General features: G+C 36.1%; 1 protein-coding gene across 2 annotated transcripts in view; it reads right to left on the minus strand.

Moving 5' to 3' along the window:
* PIK3C2A (phosphatidylinositol-4-phosphate 3-kinase catalytic subunit type 2 alpha) overlaps positions 1-22,220 on the minus strand; it is a gene marked incomplete at both ends in the record, with an annotated part of 63,753 nt that overhangs the window by 19,184 nt on the left and 22,349 nt on the right. The window contains 12 exons of one of the 2 annotated variants that reach the window (XM_084248418.1): positions 1,385-1,489; positions 2,638-2,818; positions 3,621-3,715; positions 4,108-4,201; positions 4,689-4,877; positions 7,124-7,266; positions 7,959-8,070; positions 9,467-9,634; positions 11,235-11,357; positions 13,033-13,243; positions 13,322-13,367; positions 14,488-14,631. In XM_084248418.1, coding sequence (XP_084104544.1) covers positions 1,385-1,489; positions 2,638-2,818; positions 3,621-3,715; positions 4,108-4,201; positions 4,689-4,877; positions 7,124-7,266; positions 7,959-8,070; positions 9,467-9,634; positions 11,235-11,357; positions 13,033-13,243; positions 13,322-13,367; positions 14,488-14,631 — 1,611 coding nt within the window. The remainder of the gene's footprint in view (positions 1-1,384; positions 1,490-2,637; positions 2,819-3,620; positions 3,716-4,107; positions 4,202-4,688; positions 4,878-7,123; positions 7,267-7,958; positions 8,071-9,466; positions 9,635-11,234; positions 11,358-13,032; positions 13,244-13,321; positions 13,368-14,487; positions 14,632-22,220) is intronic. The other variant, XM_084248419.1, reaches the window with a different exon arrangement.

Below are 22,220 nucleotides of genomic sequence, written 5' to 3' on the forward strand. Positions count from 1 at the left end.
ATAAAAAGGGATTTATGAAATTTTTGCCCCATGCATTCTCCTTTCACTTGTTCAGCTGAAATATGGCAAATAAATAACACATGTGAATTGCTTTTTTAGCGTATGTGTCAGATAAGATGTATGGAGTAATACATCATCTGCTCTCAAGCAGAGAAGCAAAAACTTAAAGCCCCGAGACAAAATGTATTGGAGTTATAAAAGTGTAACAGAGCACAAAATTTTATATACTCTTTTTTTTTTTTTAAAGATTGTATTATTTATCCAAGAACCGGGGTACAGGCCTGATTCGCGGGAGGGTGAGGATTCACCAGAGACAGAGTGGAGAACAGAACAGGCAGACTGACGAAATACACTGATGAGGGGAGCAGTGAGCGCGACAGGAGAGGTCTGCCGTGCCATGTGGGGCCCTCGCTGGCCGGTGGGATGGAACTGGAGCTGCAGAAGCTGTGGACAGCTTCACAGCGCTGCGCTCAACTGCCTGCGCCACCAGGGGAGGTCCAAAATTTTATAAACTCTTATCTTTTCTCTAAATGTGTGATCTGGGATTAGATCTCTAATTCTCCTATGTATGGTGCTATTAAAATGGATAGTCAGGGAATCAGATATTGACACTGAATTTAACTTCACTGGCAAAGATCAAATCTTATTTTTAAATAAAACTTGTTTAAAAACAAATTTAAGACATTGAAACCAATTTAAGTGAAACAACACATAAAAACCAAGGGGAAAAATACAAATCATCCCCTCCCATGATATAATTATACAAATTCAAGACCCCCCCAATGTTAAATTTCAATGAATAGTAGAATTAAAGCACTTAAAAAAATTCAAATCTGAGATGCCCTCCCTTATACCCCGATTTTTCAAAATCACACACTAATAGATAAATTGATTTCTTTTGCTGAATGTATGCTAGAGAAAATCCACTATTTGTATTACTTATCAGCCTAGTTCAAAATAAAATTACTAAATTTTGATGATTAGTCAACTACTTTTTGACAGTTCAATAGGTATTATATCCCAGGTATTATATACCTGGGAAGAGTCTATAGATGTGACCTTTCACAAGGGAAAAAACATGGGTATCTGTGACTAGACGGTTTTACCAGTGGAATTACAATATATACCTCTCATGTGTTATTCCATAATAAAAAAATAACTCATTTGGAGGTAGTAAATAATTTTACATTGTTTACTTTCGGGAATGGTGATTAAATGAAAATGATTAAATGTAAAACCGAACATGAATTTTATACAAACATCCATAAATAAAGTCAACCTATGCAGGTTATATCCTTACCTACCTTAAGCATACCAGCCCACTTGCTTCCTTCTCCACATTTTTTAAAATATAGTATGAAATTACAAGTATTTTATATCTCACCTTAATATTTAATTCTTTTGCCACAAGACTTGGATTGAGAGGTAGACGACATTTATTTCTCAGAAAAAAGGACTGTACTCTTTCCATACTCCTTTGGAGGACAACCTTGAAAAAGAGATTGATATCATAAGTACATACTGAAAACAAATATTGACATTGAATTTTTATTTATTTATTTATTTATTTATTTATTTTTATAGAGGCATGCTTTATTTATTTGTTTGCTGGTTTGTTTGTTTGTTTTGTTTATACATGCACTGGGTACAGTCAGAAGCGCGGGAGGGTGAGAGAATTCACCAGAGCCAGAGCAGGGAGCAGAGCAGGCAGAAGGACCAAAGTACACTGCTGAGGGGAGCAGCGGCCTGCAGGAAAGGTCCGCACGCCATGTGGGACCCTCCTCCAGTGGCCGGGGAGCAGCTGGGGATCGAAACGGCGCTGCAGAAGCTGCTGTCAGCTTCGCAACCCAGCGCTCAACCGCTGTGCCACCGGGGAGGCCCCCATTACAGGACTTTTTAACAAAAGAAAACCATCTAAACAACTTGCATAGAGATAATGGTTCATAATTTATGCTACTATATCTTGTAATATTATGCACCAATTGAGAAACTATATATATCTATACATATACCCACACATCTATACATATACCCATACAAACACATATACACATATATGTATACACACACACAGTGTAACTACATGTATTGATGTGAATTTTCCAAGACGAAGCTAAAAAAGCAATTTAAAAAGTATAATTACTGAAAGAAATTAAAGATCTAAATAAATGGAAAGACATTCTGTATTCAAGAACTGGAAATATTATCAAGATTGCAATGCTTCCCAAGCTGATGTAAATTCAATAAAGTCCTTTATTAAAATTTCAGTGATATTTTGCAGAAAAAGACATGTTATTCTAAAATAATATAAAACTGCAAGGGACTTCCAAATAGCCAAAACAATCTTGAAGAAGGACAAAATTAAAAGACTCCTATTTCCCAACTTTAAACCTTACTACAAAGCTTTATAATGAAAACAGGATGGCAAAAAGATAGACACAGAGTATAGAACAGAAATAAACCCACTGTTATTTTGCAGAAAAAAAAATGTGACAGAGATAGGCAAAGTACCTAAGAAAACATTAAGCAACTCAAATGAAGAACAAAGCCATTATGCATACAAAAAAAGAGTAACAACTTGACAGCACCCCAAAATTCTTTACAATCAAAGTATTTATGTTCCCTGAGGGTACATACCTGTCTGGCTGATCCACTAGCCTGTCTTACTTTTTCTGCTACTCCTCCTAGAAGTTGCACAAGTTTTGTCTGTTTCAAAAGTTCTTCTCTTAGTCCTTTTCCTCCTACTGAGAGGAGAGCACCCAAAATATATTCATAACGGGCACCAAAGTGGGCATCATGCAGGGCATCCTTAAGGAGCCTAATACAGCAAAATATTTATGTTAGTCACTTCTGAGAACTGGATGAATGTCTCTCAAAAATCAATGTAACAGGTTCATTTTTTTTTTTTTTGGCGTAGAAGAACTGGGATGTAGGCTGGATATACAGAGGGTGAGAGGATTTACCAGAGAGAGTAGGGAACAGAACAGGTGGATTTACTGAAATACACTGCTAAGGGGAGCAGCAAGCAAGACAGGAGAGGTCTGCTGCGCCATATGTGTGTTCTCTCCCTGGATGGGATCAAACTCAGGCCATAGAGGTGATAGCACTGAGACTTATTAATCCTTAGACTTATTAATCCAGGGAGGCCTAAATTTTGATATTTAGGAATTTATTTTAAGCTACACAAACAAGAACACCTTCATTATGATAGAGCTCTAACATGCCAAATACCTTTGTAATAAAGGGCTTGTTATTTTTGGCTTTATTTCTAAAACCCTAAAAATCTATCTTTTTTTTAATACTTTTTAAGAGAAAATTTAAATCGTGGCCTCCCTGGTAATGCAAAGGACTAAGTTCAGCACTATCAAGCTATCAGCAGCCACTGAAGCATGAGTTCCCCCCAGCCAGGGGGCTAGCCCACATGGTGCAGCAGACCTCTCAGGTCTTGCCCACTGCTCCCCTTAGCAGTGGATTTAAGTAGATCTGCCTGTTCTGCTCCTGACTCTGTCTCTGGTGAATCCTCTTACCCCGCATCTCTAGCTTATACCCCAGTTCTTGTATGCATAAAAATATAGGAACAAATCTTATTTTAAAAAAAGAAAAGAAAATTTAAATCTTACCAATACAAGTTGTGTGCTATTTGTATATTTCCCAATGCCCTGGACAGAAGGAAGCGTACTAATGAACTGTTCAAGTAAATTTCATACTTCAAAGCCTATATATGAAAGAAAATAAGTTACTGGTGGTCAAATCCACACCACATTGTTAGGATAAAATTGTCAAAAGGGAAACGATATGAAGCAAGTATTACTCTTGTTGATGAAAGATGATATGGATAAAAAATTGAAAGGAATGAACATCCACTAAATTAATGAAACCAAGCAGAAAAGGACAGAACTTAGGGTAACATTTATTACCTACAGGGACAGTTGACAATAGTGTGGGGAGGGGATGATCACATTAAATCCAAACTTAATTCACGTCAACATTCCCACACTACAAAATTACTTTTAATCAAAACAGAAATGGGATCAGTTAGCAAGTATCTACTCCTAAAAACTAGGGAGAGAGTGAGGAAGATAAGTAACTAGTAAAAAAAAAATTCACCTGCACAAACTGTGGAAGAAGATCTGTTAGCTCATCATCACTAATAGCCTCAATCCAGGTCACAGCTAGGGATCTCACTTCCTGATCAGCAAATCTAGAAAAGTACCACAAATCAGATTTTACAGTGATTTCTTACTAGGGAAGCTATATTTCCTGAAAATATAATCTCAATCTGTTCTTGACAAAGAATACTCAAATAGCCCTTTAATCCAAATCAATGGTTAATTCTTCTTTTACTTTGGGGAGGGGAAGAGGGAAAATCTTGCTGTGCTACACAAATTCAAGCTTAGGATTGTTTAGATATCTTAAGCTTATAAAATTCCTTTTGGCCTAAAACATAAAAATAAAACAAATTATTTAAAATTTATAATGTAATTCTCCTTAGGTTAGTCCTAAATGGTATGGCATGCCTTTTTAAATAACCTCAATGCAAAAGATGTTTGTAGAAATATACATTTACACATTTATAATGTACTGAATTGCTTTCATGTTCAAAAAATGGTAAGTATGCCTGCAACATTAATTCCTTATTGGAAAAACTGATAAAACAGAGCAAATATATTCATTCACAGTTGACTTACTTTGCGTCAAGTAGTTCCAATGCAGTCAGTGGGTGCAATGGAGGCCACTGATGAAGTAATGAGTACGTTTTGGCAAGGCTAACCCATTTCCAGTTTGGGGCACTTGCTAGTAATTTAGGAAGACAATTTGGGTGTTTCAGACAGTAATAACGTTTCTCCCACAAAAAGGTTTTATCTTCTTTAGAAAGTCTGCATACATGACAGAATTAAATCACTTCTCAATGGTATCACAACAACAGTTATAATTTCAATCATTCAAAATACAAAAAAAGAAAACATTCATTTAAAGATAGCTATATCTTGGTAGAATCATCAGTACTAATTTGCAATAGAAAATGTTTGGCAACATCACTGATTTAATTTGGGGAATGGGAAGAAATCGTTCTACCTTGATAAGAGTCTTAGTTATAAAAAGGTTATAAAAGTATGAAGGATAGTTTAATACAGTAAAAATGTACTGAGGTCCAACCAGATGCCATGCACTAAAGTCAGAGTTGAAAAAGCAAAACCCTTTATAATACGAAAGATTTCATCCATTTTATACAAGTAAAATCAAAGGTTATGTAAAAAGTCGTTATTACAAAATTTTCAAATATAGTTCAACTGATAAATATTCAAAATGAAATGGACTTGTTTTAGAGATTCTAATTTAACCTTAATGGCAAATGATAAATAAAATATTTCACAATTTTATTATCTAACCATGTATCTTTGTATATATTACACATGCACTATAATGTATTCACTTCATGCAGAGTACTGAAAAAAATTTAAATATTGCAAAAAGGTGTATAATAAGTCCTGCTCTGTCCAATTCCCTTCCTAGTAGCAGCGGCCTAAGCTATTCTATTCATAAAGAAGCATATATGCAGATATACAAGATTCTTTTTTTCTTCATAGTAAGGTAGCATACTATATACACAAGTCAACTCTTGGCTTTCTTCACTAAACATATCTTACATATTAGAACATATAGCTATCACTTCATTCTTATTAGTTACATAGTGCTCCATTGGATAAACATATCATAATTTAACTCCTATTGACAGACATTTCGTACCAGCTTTACAATATCCAAATAAATTCTACAGTGACTATTCTTTTGTCTCCAGAAGCAAATATAAAAGAGATTTGTTTAAGATATATAATTGGAAGACTTGCTAGGTCTAGACTATGCACACTGTGACCTTTATAGATTTTTCTACATTGTTCTCACAAAGTATTTATTCATTTTTATTATAATTCAGAAATACATGAGAAACTGATTCAGACATCTTTAATAAAAGATCACCTAGGTTTCTCAGGGGTATCTGCTTTCCACTCATTCAGTAATGTAGTTACACATCCATCGTTTACTTGAAAATGGTGGAAAACACCAAGCAGGATCTTAGTGTATTGGAACTTTTCCACCTCAGGCACTGTGAAAGGTTTCTAGGCCTCCTGGGTAAAAGGACCACTGGGTATTTACAGACCTGCCTCTAATGTCTGCTAGACATTAAATGGGCACCTGATCAATAGAACATTCTATCACTCTAGAGCTAAGGTGTAGTTCTGGAATTAAGCAGGAAGGTTTGCATTTCTGATTCAATTTCCCTTTGATGTATTCTAAAGGACAATTAGAATTGTCCCAATCTTTCAAACCATCGATGTTTGTCTTCCAAAAATAGTACATAGTTTACTAACTCTTGGCACCAAATAAAGTACCCCAAAAGCATTCAGAGTCAGCAGAAAGCTAGATGAGGATCCATTTCTCTCCCCAAATAAAGCTATTTGAAATCCAGAGTGAATGCAAATGGCACAAAAGCTAAACGACAGTCTTTCCCCAAAAGACTGGGTTGACCCCAAGGCATTCATCTATATTTATTCCTTCTAAAATATGTGGAAATCATGGACTGTCTATTCCAAAAGCTATTTAAAAGTTCCACTAAGAGTGTAATTTCCACTTTTCTGTGTAACACTTTACGTAAGATGATTTAATTGTCATCAATCTGAAATATATGAAATGGCATCTTATGTTAATTTACATGGCCTTATTACAGAGGTAGAACATAGTTTCAAATGTTTAAAAGGCACTTCTTTTCCAAAAAATTACCTATTTATATTTTTTGTGTACTTTACCACTGAGATATTGGTTTTTCCTACTGATATGAAAAGGTCCTTTGTATTTATGGAAATTAATCTATTGATATTTACTGTTGAATATACTTCCCTGTCTGTCTTTTAATCATGTAGAAAGTTTAAATTGTACAAATTTCTTAGCTTTCATGTAGTCACAGTCTTTTTACATAAATAAAAACAAAAATAGAAAACTTAGCATACCAAGAACACTGCTAAATCATTAAAATCAGAGCATTTAATAAACCATAAACTTGGGTTTTATACTGTAAGAGACAAAACAGAATCAAAACAGGCCAAACAGAACCAAAGGAACATACCCAAGTGATGAGTCTCTGTGAAGAATATCAAGAAGTTTTCCTTTTATATCATTTTCCAGTGTTTCAAAGTTGTGTTTTTGTATGATGGTGTCGACTTGAGGAGGGGTGTAAATGATATCAAATGTAGGAGAAGGAAAATCAACCTTAAACGTTTAAGAAAAGTTTTGATCAAATTAAATTCTCATATTTGCCACATTAACTTCTTTACCTCTGAAAAAACTGATTTTTCATAGCAATTAATGACTTTGAGTTTGAATATCAAATCTGTGCTTCTTTTCTGACAGTGATTACCACTGCACTAATACTCTAGCACACATATTGCTTGAGATGCATACAAGTGCATTTTTTTACTATTTATCAGAAATCAGAAATGCTTTACTGAAATTTAAATTGTAGACCCTAAGTTTGAAACAAGATGAATTAGGCTTTTTTTTAAAAACATTTTATTTTTTACACTAAAGCATTTTTTTAAAGATTTATTTATTTATTTATTTATACAAGCACTGGGTACAGTCAGAAACGCGGAAGGGTGAGAGAATTCACTAGAGCCAGAGTGGGGAGCAGAGCAGGCAGACTGACGAAGTACACTGCTGAGGGGAGCAGCGGGTGGTAGGAGAGGTCAGCGCACCATGTGGGACCCTCACCTGGGGGCTGGGGATCGAACTGGCGCTGCAGAGGCTGTGGGCAGCTTCGCAACCCAGCACTCAACCGCTGCGCCACAGGAGAGGCCCCCGAAATTAGGCTTTTTTATTAACAACCCCAATCATGACATACATACACTTTTTAGAAAGAAATGAAATTTAAATTTCTCCACATGTCAAAAAGTTATCATTACCTGTAACACTATTCTTTCCATCACATATCCTTTTTTGGGGACTGTTCCAGAAATAGGATTTGTATGTGAAGAAGTCCACAGATACAGAAGCTTAGTTCCAGATGTTAAAAACCTTCATGATTATAAACAAAGGAATACTGTGGTTTTCATTTTAAAAATTAACTCAAACCCCAAAACGCATGTTAATGAATTTGAACTGTTCATATTCAAACCTTTATACATGCATATTAATGCATAGGTATACAAAAAGAATGTCACCTTTAAGAACTTATCAGAAGCAGCCAATCTCTACATTGTGCCTAGGCTTTTCAGTAAATGTATTGATGTGTGGGAGCTGGGACACAAGGAGGTAAAATGAAAGATTATTTTGGAAGTAATGAGGTTGAGGACAGAATTAAGATGGATTGTTGTACTTCTCAGGATTGTTCCCCAAACAACTTAATATAAATTAAGATAATCTTTGAAAATCATCTATAAAGGAATATATCTCAAAATAGTAGTTTGGATTATAGAACACTCCCTGACTTTTACCATCATAAACAAAAGTACAAAGAGCTAGTTCTACCACTTATTAGCTAAGTATCCTAGGGAAAGTCACTTAAGCTCTTTGTACTTTGATTTCCCCCACTGTAAAAAGGGTATTATAATAATATGTACCTGCATACAGCTGTTGTGAGGAATATATGAAATATATATAAAGAATTTAGATTAATACCTAGTATATAGTAAATGTCATGTGTTTATTATTACAATTACTATTGCTATTAAACACAATAGATTTCTTGACTACAGAACCTTAGATATATATTTAATATGTTCTCTCCCAAATGTTATCATGCACTATTATGAAACATATCCCAAAATCACTCAATTTTTTTTTTTTTACTTAGGAAGACTCCTGATGGTCTCATAGGGCATATTTTTATTTAAAATATAATTCAAATGGTCAGTTGAAAGACCAGGTAGATTACACTATCCCAGTGGCTATTAGGAGACACAAAATTCGAAAAGGAATTCCTTTATCCTTACAAATCACTGAGTTTTTGCAAACACATGAAACTTTGGAGATTAAAGGGTAGGGGCCCACAGCAGTAAGGGCGGATCAACAAAGAGAAGTGAGAAAGGAATAATGTGCAGTAGTAGATTCTCTGAAACTGGAAACAGATGGGAATGGAACAGGAAGTGGAAAAAGTTATTAATATCAAGGGCACTTATAAGTCCATGGTATTATGTCAATAATACTGTTAAATGTCAGTTAAAGAGTGAATTGATTGATGCTTTCCCCCTGGAACAGTGACTGGCAAACAATCTTTTGAACCCCCATATTGATATATTCAAACTACAGCAGAATAACAGCTTCCCACTGAAATGACCTCCTTTTATCACAGAAAATAAACGGAGGCAGTTCATTATCTCACGTGTTATTGTTCCTATCCCTGTTCACTAGCCGATTCTGATGCTACAGATGTGTCCACAGTAACTCACCATCTCAACTCAGTTACACTCACCTTTTAAAGTCAAAAAGAGGTAAAGAAACTTTGCCCAAAGCTTCTGGTCCCTTTCTCTGCTTATTAGAATCAGGGGAACTTCCACTGCTCTGATTTAAAATTCCAAAAAGGGTAAGGTGAAGAAGTGATTCTAATGGCAATTGTGATATCTCGATGGGAAAAATGATTCTACGGGGGGAAAAAAAATGTATTAATTGAAAAACATTAGGTCAAATTCAAATTTTAGCTCTTTAATGAAACTGAAAATTTTAGTTATATTATTTATCAAATAACCCTCAATCCTGAGATCCATTAGCCAATTACATGGTTGGCTAACTTATCTAAATCTTAAACAAATTTCTTTTTCATTTTTAAAGATTTATTTACGCAATCAAGAAATGGGGTGTAGGCTAGAGGTACAAGGGATGAGAAGATTCACCAGAGACAGAGTGGGGAGCAGAACAGGTGGATCTACTGAAATACACTGCCAAGGGGAGCAGCAGGTGAGACAGGAGGGGACTGCTGCGCTATGTGGGTTAGCTCCCCAGCCAGGGATCGAACTCATGCCACACTGGCTGGCAATAGCTTGACAGACTGAGACTTTAACCCCTGCGGCACCAGGGAGGCCCTTTAACAAATTTCTTTAAAATTTCAAATAGATAACATTTCTTCAAAGATTTGTTACTGCATTTAGTCAAGAAATTCAATGTCAATTTCTACACAAAATAATAGTGATCTTTATTTCCTTTAGGAAAATATAGATGACCACTTATGAGTATGATGCAGGACATAGATGCTGTACATAAATACACACACACACACACACACACACAGATATGTTTGCCAATGTGCTTTTAATTTTTAAGTCTGGAAGGACAAGGAAGGATTAATAGTGGTCACTCTGAGGATGAGATGAGATGGTAAATATTGAAAATAAGGTAACATTTTCCTGTACTATATGCATTTCTCTATTATTTGATTGCTTTTACAGGTCTATTATTTCTGTAATTGAAAAATAAGACTAGGAAGCATTTAATAAAGGCAGAAAACTAAAAGTTCTGCAACTGCCTATCTACCTCAATAATGGAAGCACTCCCTTGGTTTATAAAAAATACTTTAAAAATATTAACACTAGAGAATATATCTTCTACATGGATTTAAGATTTTTGTTATGTGTTAGCCAAGAACTAGGCTTCATACATACAGTTATAGACTAAATACTAAACTAAGAAGTCTGAAAGAATACCATCTTTCTAAAATATATGTGAATTTATCTTTACCTTGATAAAGTCTAAGAAGAATTAATGCAATGCTTCTACAAATTAAAAATACGTTGACTTAGAGTATTTCAGATTTGTTTTTAAACATTTATTTATTCACGTATATAAGAATTGGGGTGTAGCCAGAAGTGCGGGTGAGAGGATTCACCAGAGACAAAGTGGAGGGCAAAACAGGCGGATTTACTGAATTTCATTGCTAAGGAAAGCAGCAGGCAAGACAGGAGAGGTCTGCTAAGCCACATGTGGGTTCTCTCCCTGGGACTCAGGCCGTAGAGGTGATAGCACTGAGACTTAACCCCTAAGTCACCAGGGAGCCAGCAAGAGTATTTCAGATTTTTAAATGAGAATTTCAATCTGTTCTATAAAATTGTATCTATATTAGACTTTAAGACATCAATAAGAATTTAATGAATAAAAATTATAATGAAAATGAAAGGTAGTTTTCACACATGGAAAAAAGTAAAGAACATGTCGTACTAAAAGAATAAAAAGTCATAAATTTCACTTACAGTTCATCCCATTTAATAAGATAGAAGAAATTCTTGTAAGTGCCAACCTTCTTTGACTGAATAGGTTTAAAAAGATCCTTTCCATTGTGAGTCAGGGAGCATATCAAGTAGTACTTTTCATAACTGAAAAAAGTTTAATTTTTATTTGATAATACAAATTAGTTAACAATACAAATGTACATTATTAATCATTAGTGACTATTAATCTGGAATAATTTGGCTACCAATGCAAATTCTATGAAAATAGAGAACAGATATAGCAAGTAGGGATGAGGTATAACAAAGATGGTACAGAGCAGAACATATATCCCCACATGCTTCTTATGGATATCACAATGATACTAGATAGAAATTTATTTCAATGTTGTGCTTAGTTACTAGCTTTTTATTTTAGTTGAGTAACACTGAATAATGATTAAATTCTAAGTAAATTCTAGGAATATAGAGTATAAACATTATCTTCCTAACATGCCATTTCCCAACTTACTGAAATAGTGTTAGTGAAATAGAGTTAAGCCTGACTGCACTGAGATAGTCTTCTCTGGGGAGAGATACTTCTATCTTCTCTCATTAGACAACAATGATTTAGCCCTAATTGCTACAAGTACAGACCTGGTTAGATACAGTCAAGCAATTCTGTAGAGCAGCAGTCTTCGGTTCAATAAACTGTGTTTGATAATATTCTAACTTACTGTGAACCTTAAATAACCCCTTTCTCCATATATATAATCTATTAATCATTCTAAATTAATGTTTTAAATCTAATCTCACTGATTCACAAAACACCTCTAGCTATTGACTGCTTTTCTCAACTTCATTCCCTTTGTCCTTCTTCAATTCAACATTGCATTAACTTTCTCTTAATGATCACTGTAGTTTGCTGCATTGTCTTCTAATGAGTATCTGTTCTCTTCATTAGTGTCCCTACATTTATCTGTGTGTATATACGTGTGTGTGTAGGACGTGGAGGGTACTGTCCCTGTAACTATTTAAAAGAAAGAACTTCAGATAGTAGTAATACCCATTAAAATGTAAGTTCCAGGAGGACAGAGATTTTTTGATACCTTGTTTACTACTGAGTTCCCAGTAGTAAGAACACTGCCCACAGATGGTGCTTGGTAAATATTTATTGATGAATGATATGCCACTTTCAAGTCATTACAAAATTTCAAAAAAATTTATTGTGTATTCATTTATTTAATCTAAGGTTCAATTTAAGTAGAATTTATGTGCAGGGTTTTTTCCCACTAGGTTTTACCTTATTTTATAGCATTAAGCTATTATAAAACGATTTCATTAAAGTCAATTCAAACATTATATCAGATATTTCCAAATAAGCTGAAATTGGCAAACTTTATGGCATTGACAAAAAAAAAAATCAAAAAGGAAAAACCTGTATTAAAAATTTAACAGAATATGGTTTTATAGATTTTAAAGTCTAACAATCAATAAAATGTAAACTAGTAAAGAGAGGGGAAAAAATGTCTAGTCCCATTATATTGTTTCAGATTACCTTGGTGCTAAAGCAAAGTCAGAAACAATAAGTCACAAATTGACTAACTTATTAATCAGCCAGATTAAGTATATATTTTCTTTCCTTTTTTTTTATATGTAGTGGGAATGTATTTTTTAATAGAACAGTGTCAAACAGCTAAGTAAATTTTATGAAAACTCCAAAGGTATTTGGTGACTCATGTACTATCCATTTAAATCCAAGATAAGCATGGATGCTGATCTTTTACAAGATTAGAATAATTCTCAGTAAAGCTGTGTGATTTTCTTTTAATCATTTACTTACATTGATACCCAGTTACTTGAAATTCCATGTGCAGCAAAAATGGTAAACTGGAGCTGTTCTGTTGTGGTCCATGCCTCTTTGATGTTCCTGTTACTTTGGACACAGGCTGCAGGATTCCTACCAGAATTTGCATGGAGTCTAAGAAGATCATAAATTGCTGCAGTTAATTGATCCATGCTTACTTGAACAGGATTTTCAGGATTCAGTGAGCCTAGATTTAAAGAAACTGTTAATATAATATTTTGATAAAGCACTTTATTGCTAAAATTTAAATAAGTTAAGGACATACCCCTAGATGAATGCCTGCCAGTGTCTCCTCCAGACAGTGAAGTCACCTGCATACAGGCATATAAATTAGTTAGAAAACTGTCTGTGATATATAATGTTTACCTTTAGTTAATGCATTAAATCAAATGTTTTATCAAAGAAAGCCTTCACAGGAGAAATGTCTCAAAAGTGTCTGCAGAAGTAATAAAACAATAAATAAAGAATGCAGAAGGTGAAAACCCTTAACAAAATAAACAGGTGAATTTTAGTGTCAAGAAAATCATACAGTAACTGAAATTTACTGCAATACGTAGGAACTAAAAAAAATTTGTCTCATTAAGACAATTTACCAATTCATATTTGAAATCCAAAAGTAATGAATAAACTAATACAGTATTTTATTTTCCCTTAGTTGCTCTACTATTAGATAAGAACACTCTTAGAGAAACTAGAACTCTATTATCATTTAGTGACCAAAAAAGTTCTTATACTTGTTTAAATTAAGCTCTCCTCTTACTCTGTGCTTACTCCTTTATCCAGCAAAGAGTATAATGAATACAAGCCTCAGACATTTGGATCATTATAGTCAATCACATTCAAGTGATTTTATAGAAATATTTTAATTTCTAGAAGCAAGCACATAAAAAGAAACAGATCCAAATTTCTGAATCCACATGGATAAGGATCTCTGTGAGAATGAATGGGTTGAACAATCCACTAAGTATCTGTTGAAGGACATGATATCAATATAACGTTTCCCTTCTTTAAATTTATCATGTGTTATGATTCACCTTCTCTCATCTTCCCAATCAGAGCTATGAACACCCTATGAACAGAACTAATTAAACCCCATGAAAATATCATGGGGAGAATTTTTACTAAAACAAACGTATAATATAAAAAAAGGGGCTTAGTATCTACTCATGACTCATTTATGCTAGAGTTCCTCTTCTACACACAAAATGTCCACAGTTTGGCATACATCTATTCAATGTCAACTTCCAAAGCAGGCCACCCCCTCTTGGGATCTCTCCGACCCTGCCAAGTAAGTGACCAAATCAACTCAAAAGTAAAAGCCACAGTTAAAATAACATTTTATCCAAGGGAAGCAAAAATCTTTGTTTAAGTGATGATCATATAAGTACATATTTGCATATAATAAAATGCTAATTTCTAAAAAATACTCACATCAGCACTTTTACTCCTTAGAAGATTAACTGCTCTCTTTAGCTTCTTTACTGATTCAGTAATGGCAAGAGTCTCTACACCATCTAAAGCACTACAGATTTTTCTTACAGCTTTAATTACTTGATCTATGGTTCGGTGCTGGTTCTTCAAAAATAAAAAGTAAAATAAATATGAGTATGTGGAAATTAAAGGATCATTTCAGAGATGAAGGCAGAAAACAGAACTTCTAGCTGTGTCTCAGAACAAACATCCTCTACTCTTCTCTGGTGACAAAAGAAACAAGATAGCTTTTCAATTATATAGTTTTCTTCAAAGAAGGAAAGAACAGGTCTGGTTAATTTTCACTTTACCTGACACAATTATTCATATGCAAACCAATTTAAGATTAGAATCAGAAGTAGTAGCAACAAGTTACCAATAAATTGCTAAATCATAAAAAAATAAGTTGTCTTTCCTATTCTCGTTTGGGAATAATTTCCACATTAAAATACCAATTCTTCTCTCTCTATTGCAAAAATTTGTTATTGAAACCAAGTTATTCAGAAGATGGTCACATTTAAAAAAATATTTATTTATTTATGCATACAAGAACTAGGGTACATGCTGGGAAGGGTGGGGGGCAGTGTGTGTGTGAGAGGATTCACCAGAGACCGAGTGGGGAAAACAACAGGTGGACTGACTGAAATACACTGCTGAGGGGAGCAGCGGGAGAGACAGGAGAGGTCTGCTGTACCATGTGAGTCACCTCCCTAGCCGGGGATTGAACTCGAGCTGCAGTAGCTGCAGATTGCTTCACAGTGCTGATGCTTAACCCCTTGCACCACCAGGGAGGCCCCTGGTCACATATTAATAACACTGGGCAAGTGAAAACTGTATATATTACTTGCATCTATACAACCATAACTTACGTTTTTTCTTTTTCTTTTTTTTTAAAGATTTATTTATTTATACAAGACTTGGTACAGTCAGAAGCGCGGGAGGGTGAGAGAATTCACCAGAGCTAGAGCGGGGAGCAGAGCAGGCAGAAGGACCGAGGTACATTGCTGAGGGGAGCAGCGGGCCATGTGGGACCCTCCTCCGGTAGCCGGGGAGCAGCCGGGGATCGAACCAGTGCTGCAGAGGCTGCAGGCAGCTTTGCAAACCAGCGCTCAACCGCTGCGCCACTGGGGAAGCCCGACTTACGTTTTTTCTGATGAAAAAACTTCCTTGAGGATAATCCCTCTGTACTATTCAATCACAATTAATTTCACCAAAACTCAAAAGTATACATGTACAAACAAATTATAAAATCATTTACCTGATGATTTAAAAATCCTTCTCTATATCCCTGTTGTTTAAAGTTCAACTCATTAAAAAAAACCTTATATAATGAATTAATTCATTAAACATTTATGCCAATTTATATGCCAAGTAGTTAGAATGGGTTGAAACTCAGTATTGTACCATCCTTTAAATCTTATTTATTTATTTATTTTTTTAATAGAGGCATGTTTTATTTATTTATTTTGTTTGTTTGTTTTGTTTATACATGCACTGGGTACAGTCAGAAGCGCGGGAGGGTGACAGAATTCACCAGAGCCAGAGTGGGGAGCAGAGCAGGCAGGACTGAAGTACACTGCTGAGGGGAGCAGGGGGCGGCAGGAAAGGTCTGCGCGCCATGTGGGATCCTCCGCCGGTGGCCGGGGAGCAACCAGGGATCGAACCGGCGCTTCAGAGGCCGCGGGCAGCTTCGCAACCCAGCGCTCAACCGCTGCGCCACCGGGGAGGCCCTGTACCATCCTTTAAAAATTTAAACTTTCCTACTATTGAGACTAGGGTACCAAAAACTGAATGTTCCCTTCACCTTCATGCTTAAATGGAACCACCTCATTCTCAAATACTAAATTATAAATTACCCTGCAGTCCTCAGCACCTGAAGGTATGTTTTTTAGCTCCCCATTTCACTTACTCATTTTTCTATTTATTTTATTCCTGTACCTTTAAGCAAAAAACCTGTCCATTTTTGTTATCATGCCATTCTCCTATATCATTCTCCATCATTCTTTATGGGCCAATTATTTTTTTTTAAAGATTCATTTATTTATTTATACAAGCTCTGGGTACAGTCAGAAGTGCAGGAAGGTAAGAGAATTCACCAGAGCCTGAGTGGGGAACAGAACAGGCAGACTAACGAAATACACTGCTGAGGGGAGCAGCGTGCATGGCAGGAGAGGTCTGCGTGCCTTGTGGGACCCTCGCCTGCGGCCGGGGATCGATCTGTGCTGCAGAGGCTGCGGGGCAGCTTTGCAGCCCAGCGCTCAACCACTGCACCACCAATAAATTATTAATTTATTGTCCACCCACCCTTTCTTGCTCTACTTTGTGATACTGAAACTAACCCTATAAACAATTCTCCTTTGCCAGATGGCACAATGTTAGGTTTTGTCAATTGAGGGCACTAAAAGAACACTCAAAGGCGAGAATAGCATGAAGACATTTCTCATCAAGGTTCCAATTCCCCATTTTTTAATTTAGCCTAGTAACCCAGTGGTTCTCAAAGACCAGCTTCAGCTATACCATCAGGTCGTAAACCCCCAATCTGATAGCTCTGGCAAATTTCTTTACCACAGGCAATCTGTATATTCCTCTGTGATGGTCATACCCTCTTCAAAGAAGTTAAATTTCAGCCTGAAGTTGAGGAGAGGCCATATAACTATACTGTCACTTCTGGACCCCTTAAGAACAAAGTTGGCATGTTATTTTTTTAAGGCCAAATGGCAAATATTTTAGGCTTTCTGGGCCAAACACAGTCACTGTCGCAATTCAACTCTGCTACTTGGGCATGCAGATAGACACAGATAATACATTAAAAAAAAACATGGTTATGTTTCAATAAGACTTTATTTACAAAAACAGGTAACAGACCAGACTTAGCATGTGGGCCATAATATGTGAACTCTTGCATTAGAATTATAATCCTCTTTTACTCCTTGAAGCAATTAACTTTTACCAAATAATGATTCTTTAAATTTCCCTGTTAATAACTACTACAGTTTCTGTCTTCTAACTTGACCCCTGATTGATCTGCTCTGCTACTGACCTATGGCCACACACAGCCCTGCATGCATATTTTTACTCTGGTATTTATCTGACTTCCTACCCCACATACCATAAGTCTTAGTTATATAACTGTCCATGTGTAAAATTTACAGCATCTTCAACTCTAAACCTGTACTTTAACATGATCTTAGCTATTTAAAATACCATATGGGCCTCCCTGGTGGCGCAATGGGTTAAGCACTGCACTATGAAACAATCTGCAGCCTCTGCAGCACGAGTTCAATCCCCTGCCAGCCAGGGAGCAACCCACATGGCACAGCAGACCTCTGTTGACTCAGCCGCTGCTCCCCTCAGCAGTGTACTTCAATCAATCTGCCTGTTCTGTTCCCCACTCTGTCTCTGGTGAATCCTCTCACCCCCCACATCTCTGGCCTGTACCCCAGGTCTTGTATGAATAAATTAAAAAAATAAAGTATCATATCATATGATGATGACAATCTACTTTCCTTCAGCCCTCACACACTCATTCTAATCAAACGGTTCTGTGAATTCACAGACTTCACTTATCAGCTTTTACTACCAGGTGACTGAATATGCATTATGTATAATAAATAAAAACTGTAAACAGGATAAATGCCCATTATTTGGTGCATGGATAAAGAAAAGCGGTATATTCATACAATGGAAGTATTCAGCAATAACAAAAGGAACAAACTATGGTCATATAATACAAATTATATCCTACAACAGCTTAAAAACAGTACAGTACACACCGAAGAAATCAGATATAGAGCCTCCCTGGTGGCGCAAGAGGTTCAGCACCGCACTATGAAGCAATCTGCAGCCTCTGCAACATGAGTTCGATCTCCAGCCGGCCAGGGAGCAACCCACATGGCAAAGCAGACCTCTCCTGTCTTGCCCACTGCTCCCCTTAGTATATTTCAGTCACTCTGCCTGTTCTGTTCCCTACTCTGTCTCTGGTGAGTCTCACCCCCCACCCCTCTGGCCTGTACACCAGATCTTGTATGCATAAATAAATAAATCTTTAAAAAAAAAGGACAAAAAGAAATCAGATATAAATAATTTACATGGGGTATATGATCCCATTTATATAATCCCCCCTAAAGGTAAATTATAGAATTAGGAATCAGATCAGTAGTTATTTGGGGCTATGGAGGAGAATGGAAAATGACTACAAAGTAGTACATGTTAATTTCCAGGGATGATGAAAATGTTGGACTGTGGTGATCGTTATACAACTCCATGCATTTACTAGAAATTCAGTGAACTATACATATGCACTGGGTGAATTTTATGGTATATAAATAATAAAGATGTAAAAAAAAAATTATGGAGAGCGGGGCCATCCTGGTGGCGCAAGGGGTTAAGTGTCAGTCAGCACTATGAAGTTATCCGCAGCCACTGTAGCAGGAGTTTGATCCCTGGCCAGGGAGGTGAGCCACATGGTGCAGCAGACCTCTCCTGTCTCGCCCTCTGCTTCCTCAGCAGTGTATTTCAGTAGATCTGCCTGTTCTGCTCCCCATTCTGTCTCTGGTGAATTCTCTCACCCCCTGCACCTCTGGCCTGCACCCCAGCTTTTGAATGCATAAATAAATAAGTCTTTAAAATATTATGGGGAGTAAATGTGATAGGCACTATTTCAGATAAGAGGATCACCAAAGAACTCTTTTTTAGGATAATATTTGAGCAGAGACCTTAATGAAGGACAAGGGTAATCTATGCAAGCATCTAGGGCTGAAGCATTAAAAGTAGAGGGAACTAGAGGCCTCCCTGGTGGCGCAAGGGGTTAAGACGCAACCTATGAAGCAGTCCACAGCCTCTGCAGCATGAGTTTGAGCTCCCTGTCGGCCAGGGAGCAACCCACATCTCGCAGCAGACCTCTCCTGACTCGCCCGCTGCTCCCCTCAGCAGTGTACTTCAATCTGCTCCCCACTCTGTCTCTGGTGAATCCTCTCACTCCCCACACCTCTGACCTGTACCCCAGCTCTTGTATACATACATGTATACATACATACATAAATATTAAAAAAAAAGTAGAGGGAACTATAAATACAAGGGTTCCAGTTGAAGAGTATCAACTAAAACAAAGGATGTGGTAAATCAGAATACAGGGTCTTGAAGCCACATTAGGGATAAGAATTTTACCTACTGAGATAGTAAACAGGATTTCAAGAAAAAGAGTAGAACAATTTAACAAACATCAGGAGTTTATAAATTTCATTAATCTTTCAAAGAACCATCTTTTAACTTTGATTTTCTTAGTTTACATTTACTTTTTTAATTTTCTTTTTTTAAGTAATTTTTTTTAGTTTGGAATCATTTTAGATTTACAGAAAAGTTGTAAAAATAATAATATAATAAAGAGCTCCAGTATAACACTAAAGAAAATGGATTTAGTAACATCTCACATAACCACATTTCATTTGTCAAAAACCAAGACATTAACATTACTATTAATTAATCTTCAGATTTCACCAGTTTTTCCATAAATGCCCATTTTCTCTTTATTTCGCATTGTATTAGTGACTTATTTTTATTTTTATTTCTTTTGAGAGATTATTTATTTATACAAGCACTGGGGTACAGTCAGAAGCGCGGGAGGGTGAGAGAATTCACCAGAGCCAGAGAGGGGAACAGAACAGGCAGACTGACGAAATACACTGCTGAGGGGAGCAGCGGGTGGCAGGAGAGGTCTGCACAACATGTGGGACCCTCGCCCAGCAGCTGAGGATTGAACCGGCGCTGCAGAGGCTGTGGGCAGCTTCATAGCCCAGCGCTCAACCGCTGCGCCACCGGTGAGGCCTAGCGACTTATTTTTAAAAGATCATTTTGTTTGGAAAAGTTAAGTTCAGGGCAGCAACTGGGAGATCAGTAAAGAACTACTGTAACTACTGTAACTAAGACTGACACTTCGGAATTGGTTGCCTTCTTAAAGTATTTTGAAGGTAAAGATGGCAGGAATTAAATTAAATATGGAATGTGGAGGTTTATTTTCCTGACAAATCAAAGATTTCCAAGGTTTTGGCCTGAGCAAATGGAAGAGTAAAACTGCCATTTATTAAAAAAGGGGAAGACTGATGACATGATTAGTATAAAAATTTAGCTTTGTATGTCTTAAATTTCATATTAGACATTCATACAAAAATGCCAACTGATAGATATTTGAATGTGGAGCTGAAGAAAAAGGTTAAGGCTGGAGATACAAATGTCAGAGTCATCAGCACCTACGAAATATATTAAAAACATGAGATTAAGCAAGATCATCTAGGATGTGAATATAGAGAGAAGTCCTAGGACTGAGCTCTGGGGTTCTCTAATGTTTAGAGGTAAGGAAGAGATGGAGATCATAAGTGAGGGTGAGAATACAACAGTCACTAAAAGTAGAAGCAAGAAGGTGATATCCTAAAGGCCAATTCAAGTGTTTCAAGAAGGAAGAAATTATTAATTCTATCAAACAAAGCAGAAAAGCTAAGAAAAATAGAGGTTAAAAACTTACTGCTGGAATTGGGAATATGGAAGTCCTTCATGATTTAAAAGTAAAGTTTCTAAGAAATGTTGAGAATGAAAGCCTGATTGGAGCAGGTTCATAAGAGAATAGAAGAGGGGAAGTGGAAGCAGAAAAAAAGGCTTATTTTCAGGTGTTATGCTGCAAAGAGAAAAAGAGAAGTTGCTACAGGATTATGTGGGCTTTTTCATTTACCTTAATATGGGCAATACATTCACATCTCAGCTTGAACTATTTTTCTCTCTACCTACAATTATTTTCATGTTGATCTTATCTAATCAAATACCAATATATACATTCTGATGATTTTCAAGTTTATTATCTCCAGCCTAGCCCTCTTTCATTAAGTTTCAGACTTAACATCATTATTCAAATGAGTAAGTCATCTTAAACATAATGGCAAAAACTCAGTTCCAGATCTTTTCCCCAAGCCTATTCCTTTCCCCAAACATTTCTCTAAAGGCAACTCCAAATTTTCAAATACTCAGGTGGAAAATCTTGAGAGTTACATTAAACTTCATTCTCTCTCGCATGTCCAGCATCCATTCTATCCGTAAATCATCACTTGGATATCTCTGTTATCTCCCAATCTTTCACTTTGTATTCTATTACAAAGTGCTTATATACTTCCATTTATCTACCACAACTGGGGTGGGTGCTGTTTTTCGCATTCCCTTCCCAACTTCCTTCCGATTAACTCATTATTTAAGACACATCAGTCAGGCAACAACCTTATTAAGAGGCCTTTCTTGAACCTTCAAGTTGAGAGAAGAACCCTTTTGATTTCTCAACCCCAATGCACATCTCTACCATATTTACTATACTATCTTGAAATTGGTTAAAATCCCCCATCACTTACTTTAATTTCTTGGTAGGTAGGAACTAGGTTATTCAATTTCCTAACTCTGGTATCTAGCATATAGTAAACATTCAATGCTTTTTAAATTGAACTGAAGATTCTGCTTAGTAATAAAGCTGAATAAACATGTCAATTTAAACATTGAGAATTTTTGTTATTACAGAATTGGGTCAAGAAAACTCATCAAACATCAACATAATGCATAGAAACAAAATCTAGTTTAAATAGTACCAAAATATTTAAACCAACATCAACAACATTTAGAAAGGAATAGAGACAAGAATCTTTAAGTGATCATGTCAAAATGTA

Source organism: Talpa europaea, assembly GCF_964194135.1.
Source record: "Talpa europaea genome assembly, chromosome: 1".
NCBI lineage: Eukaryota > Metazoa > Chordata > Mammalia > Eulipotyphla > Talpidae > Talpa > Talpa europaea.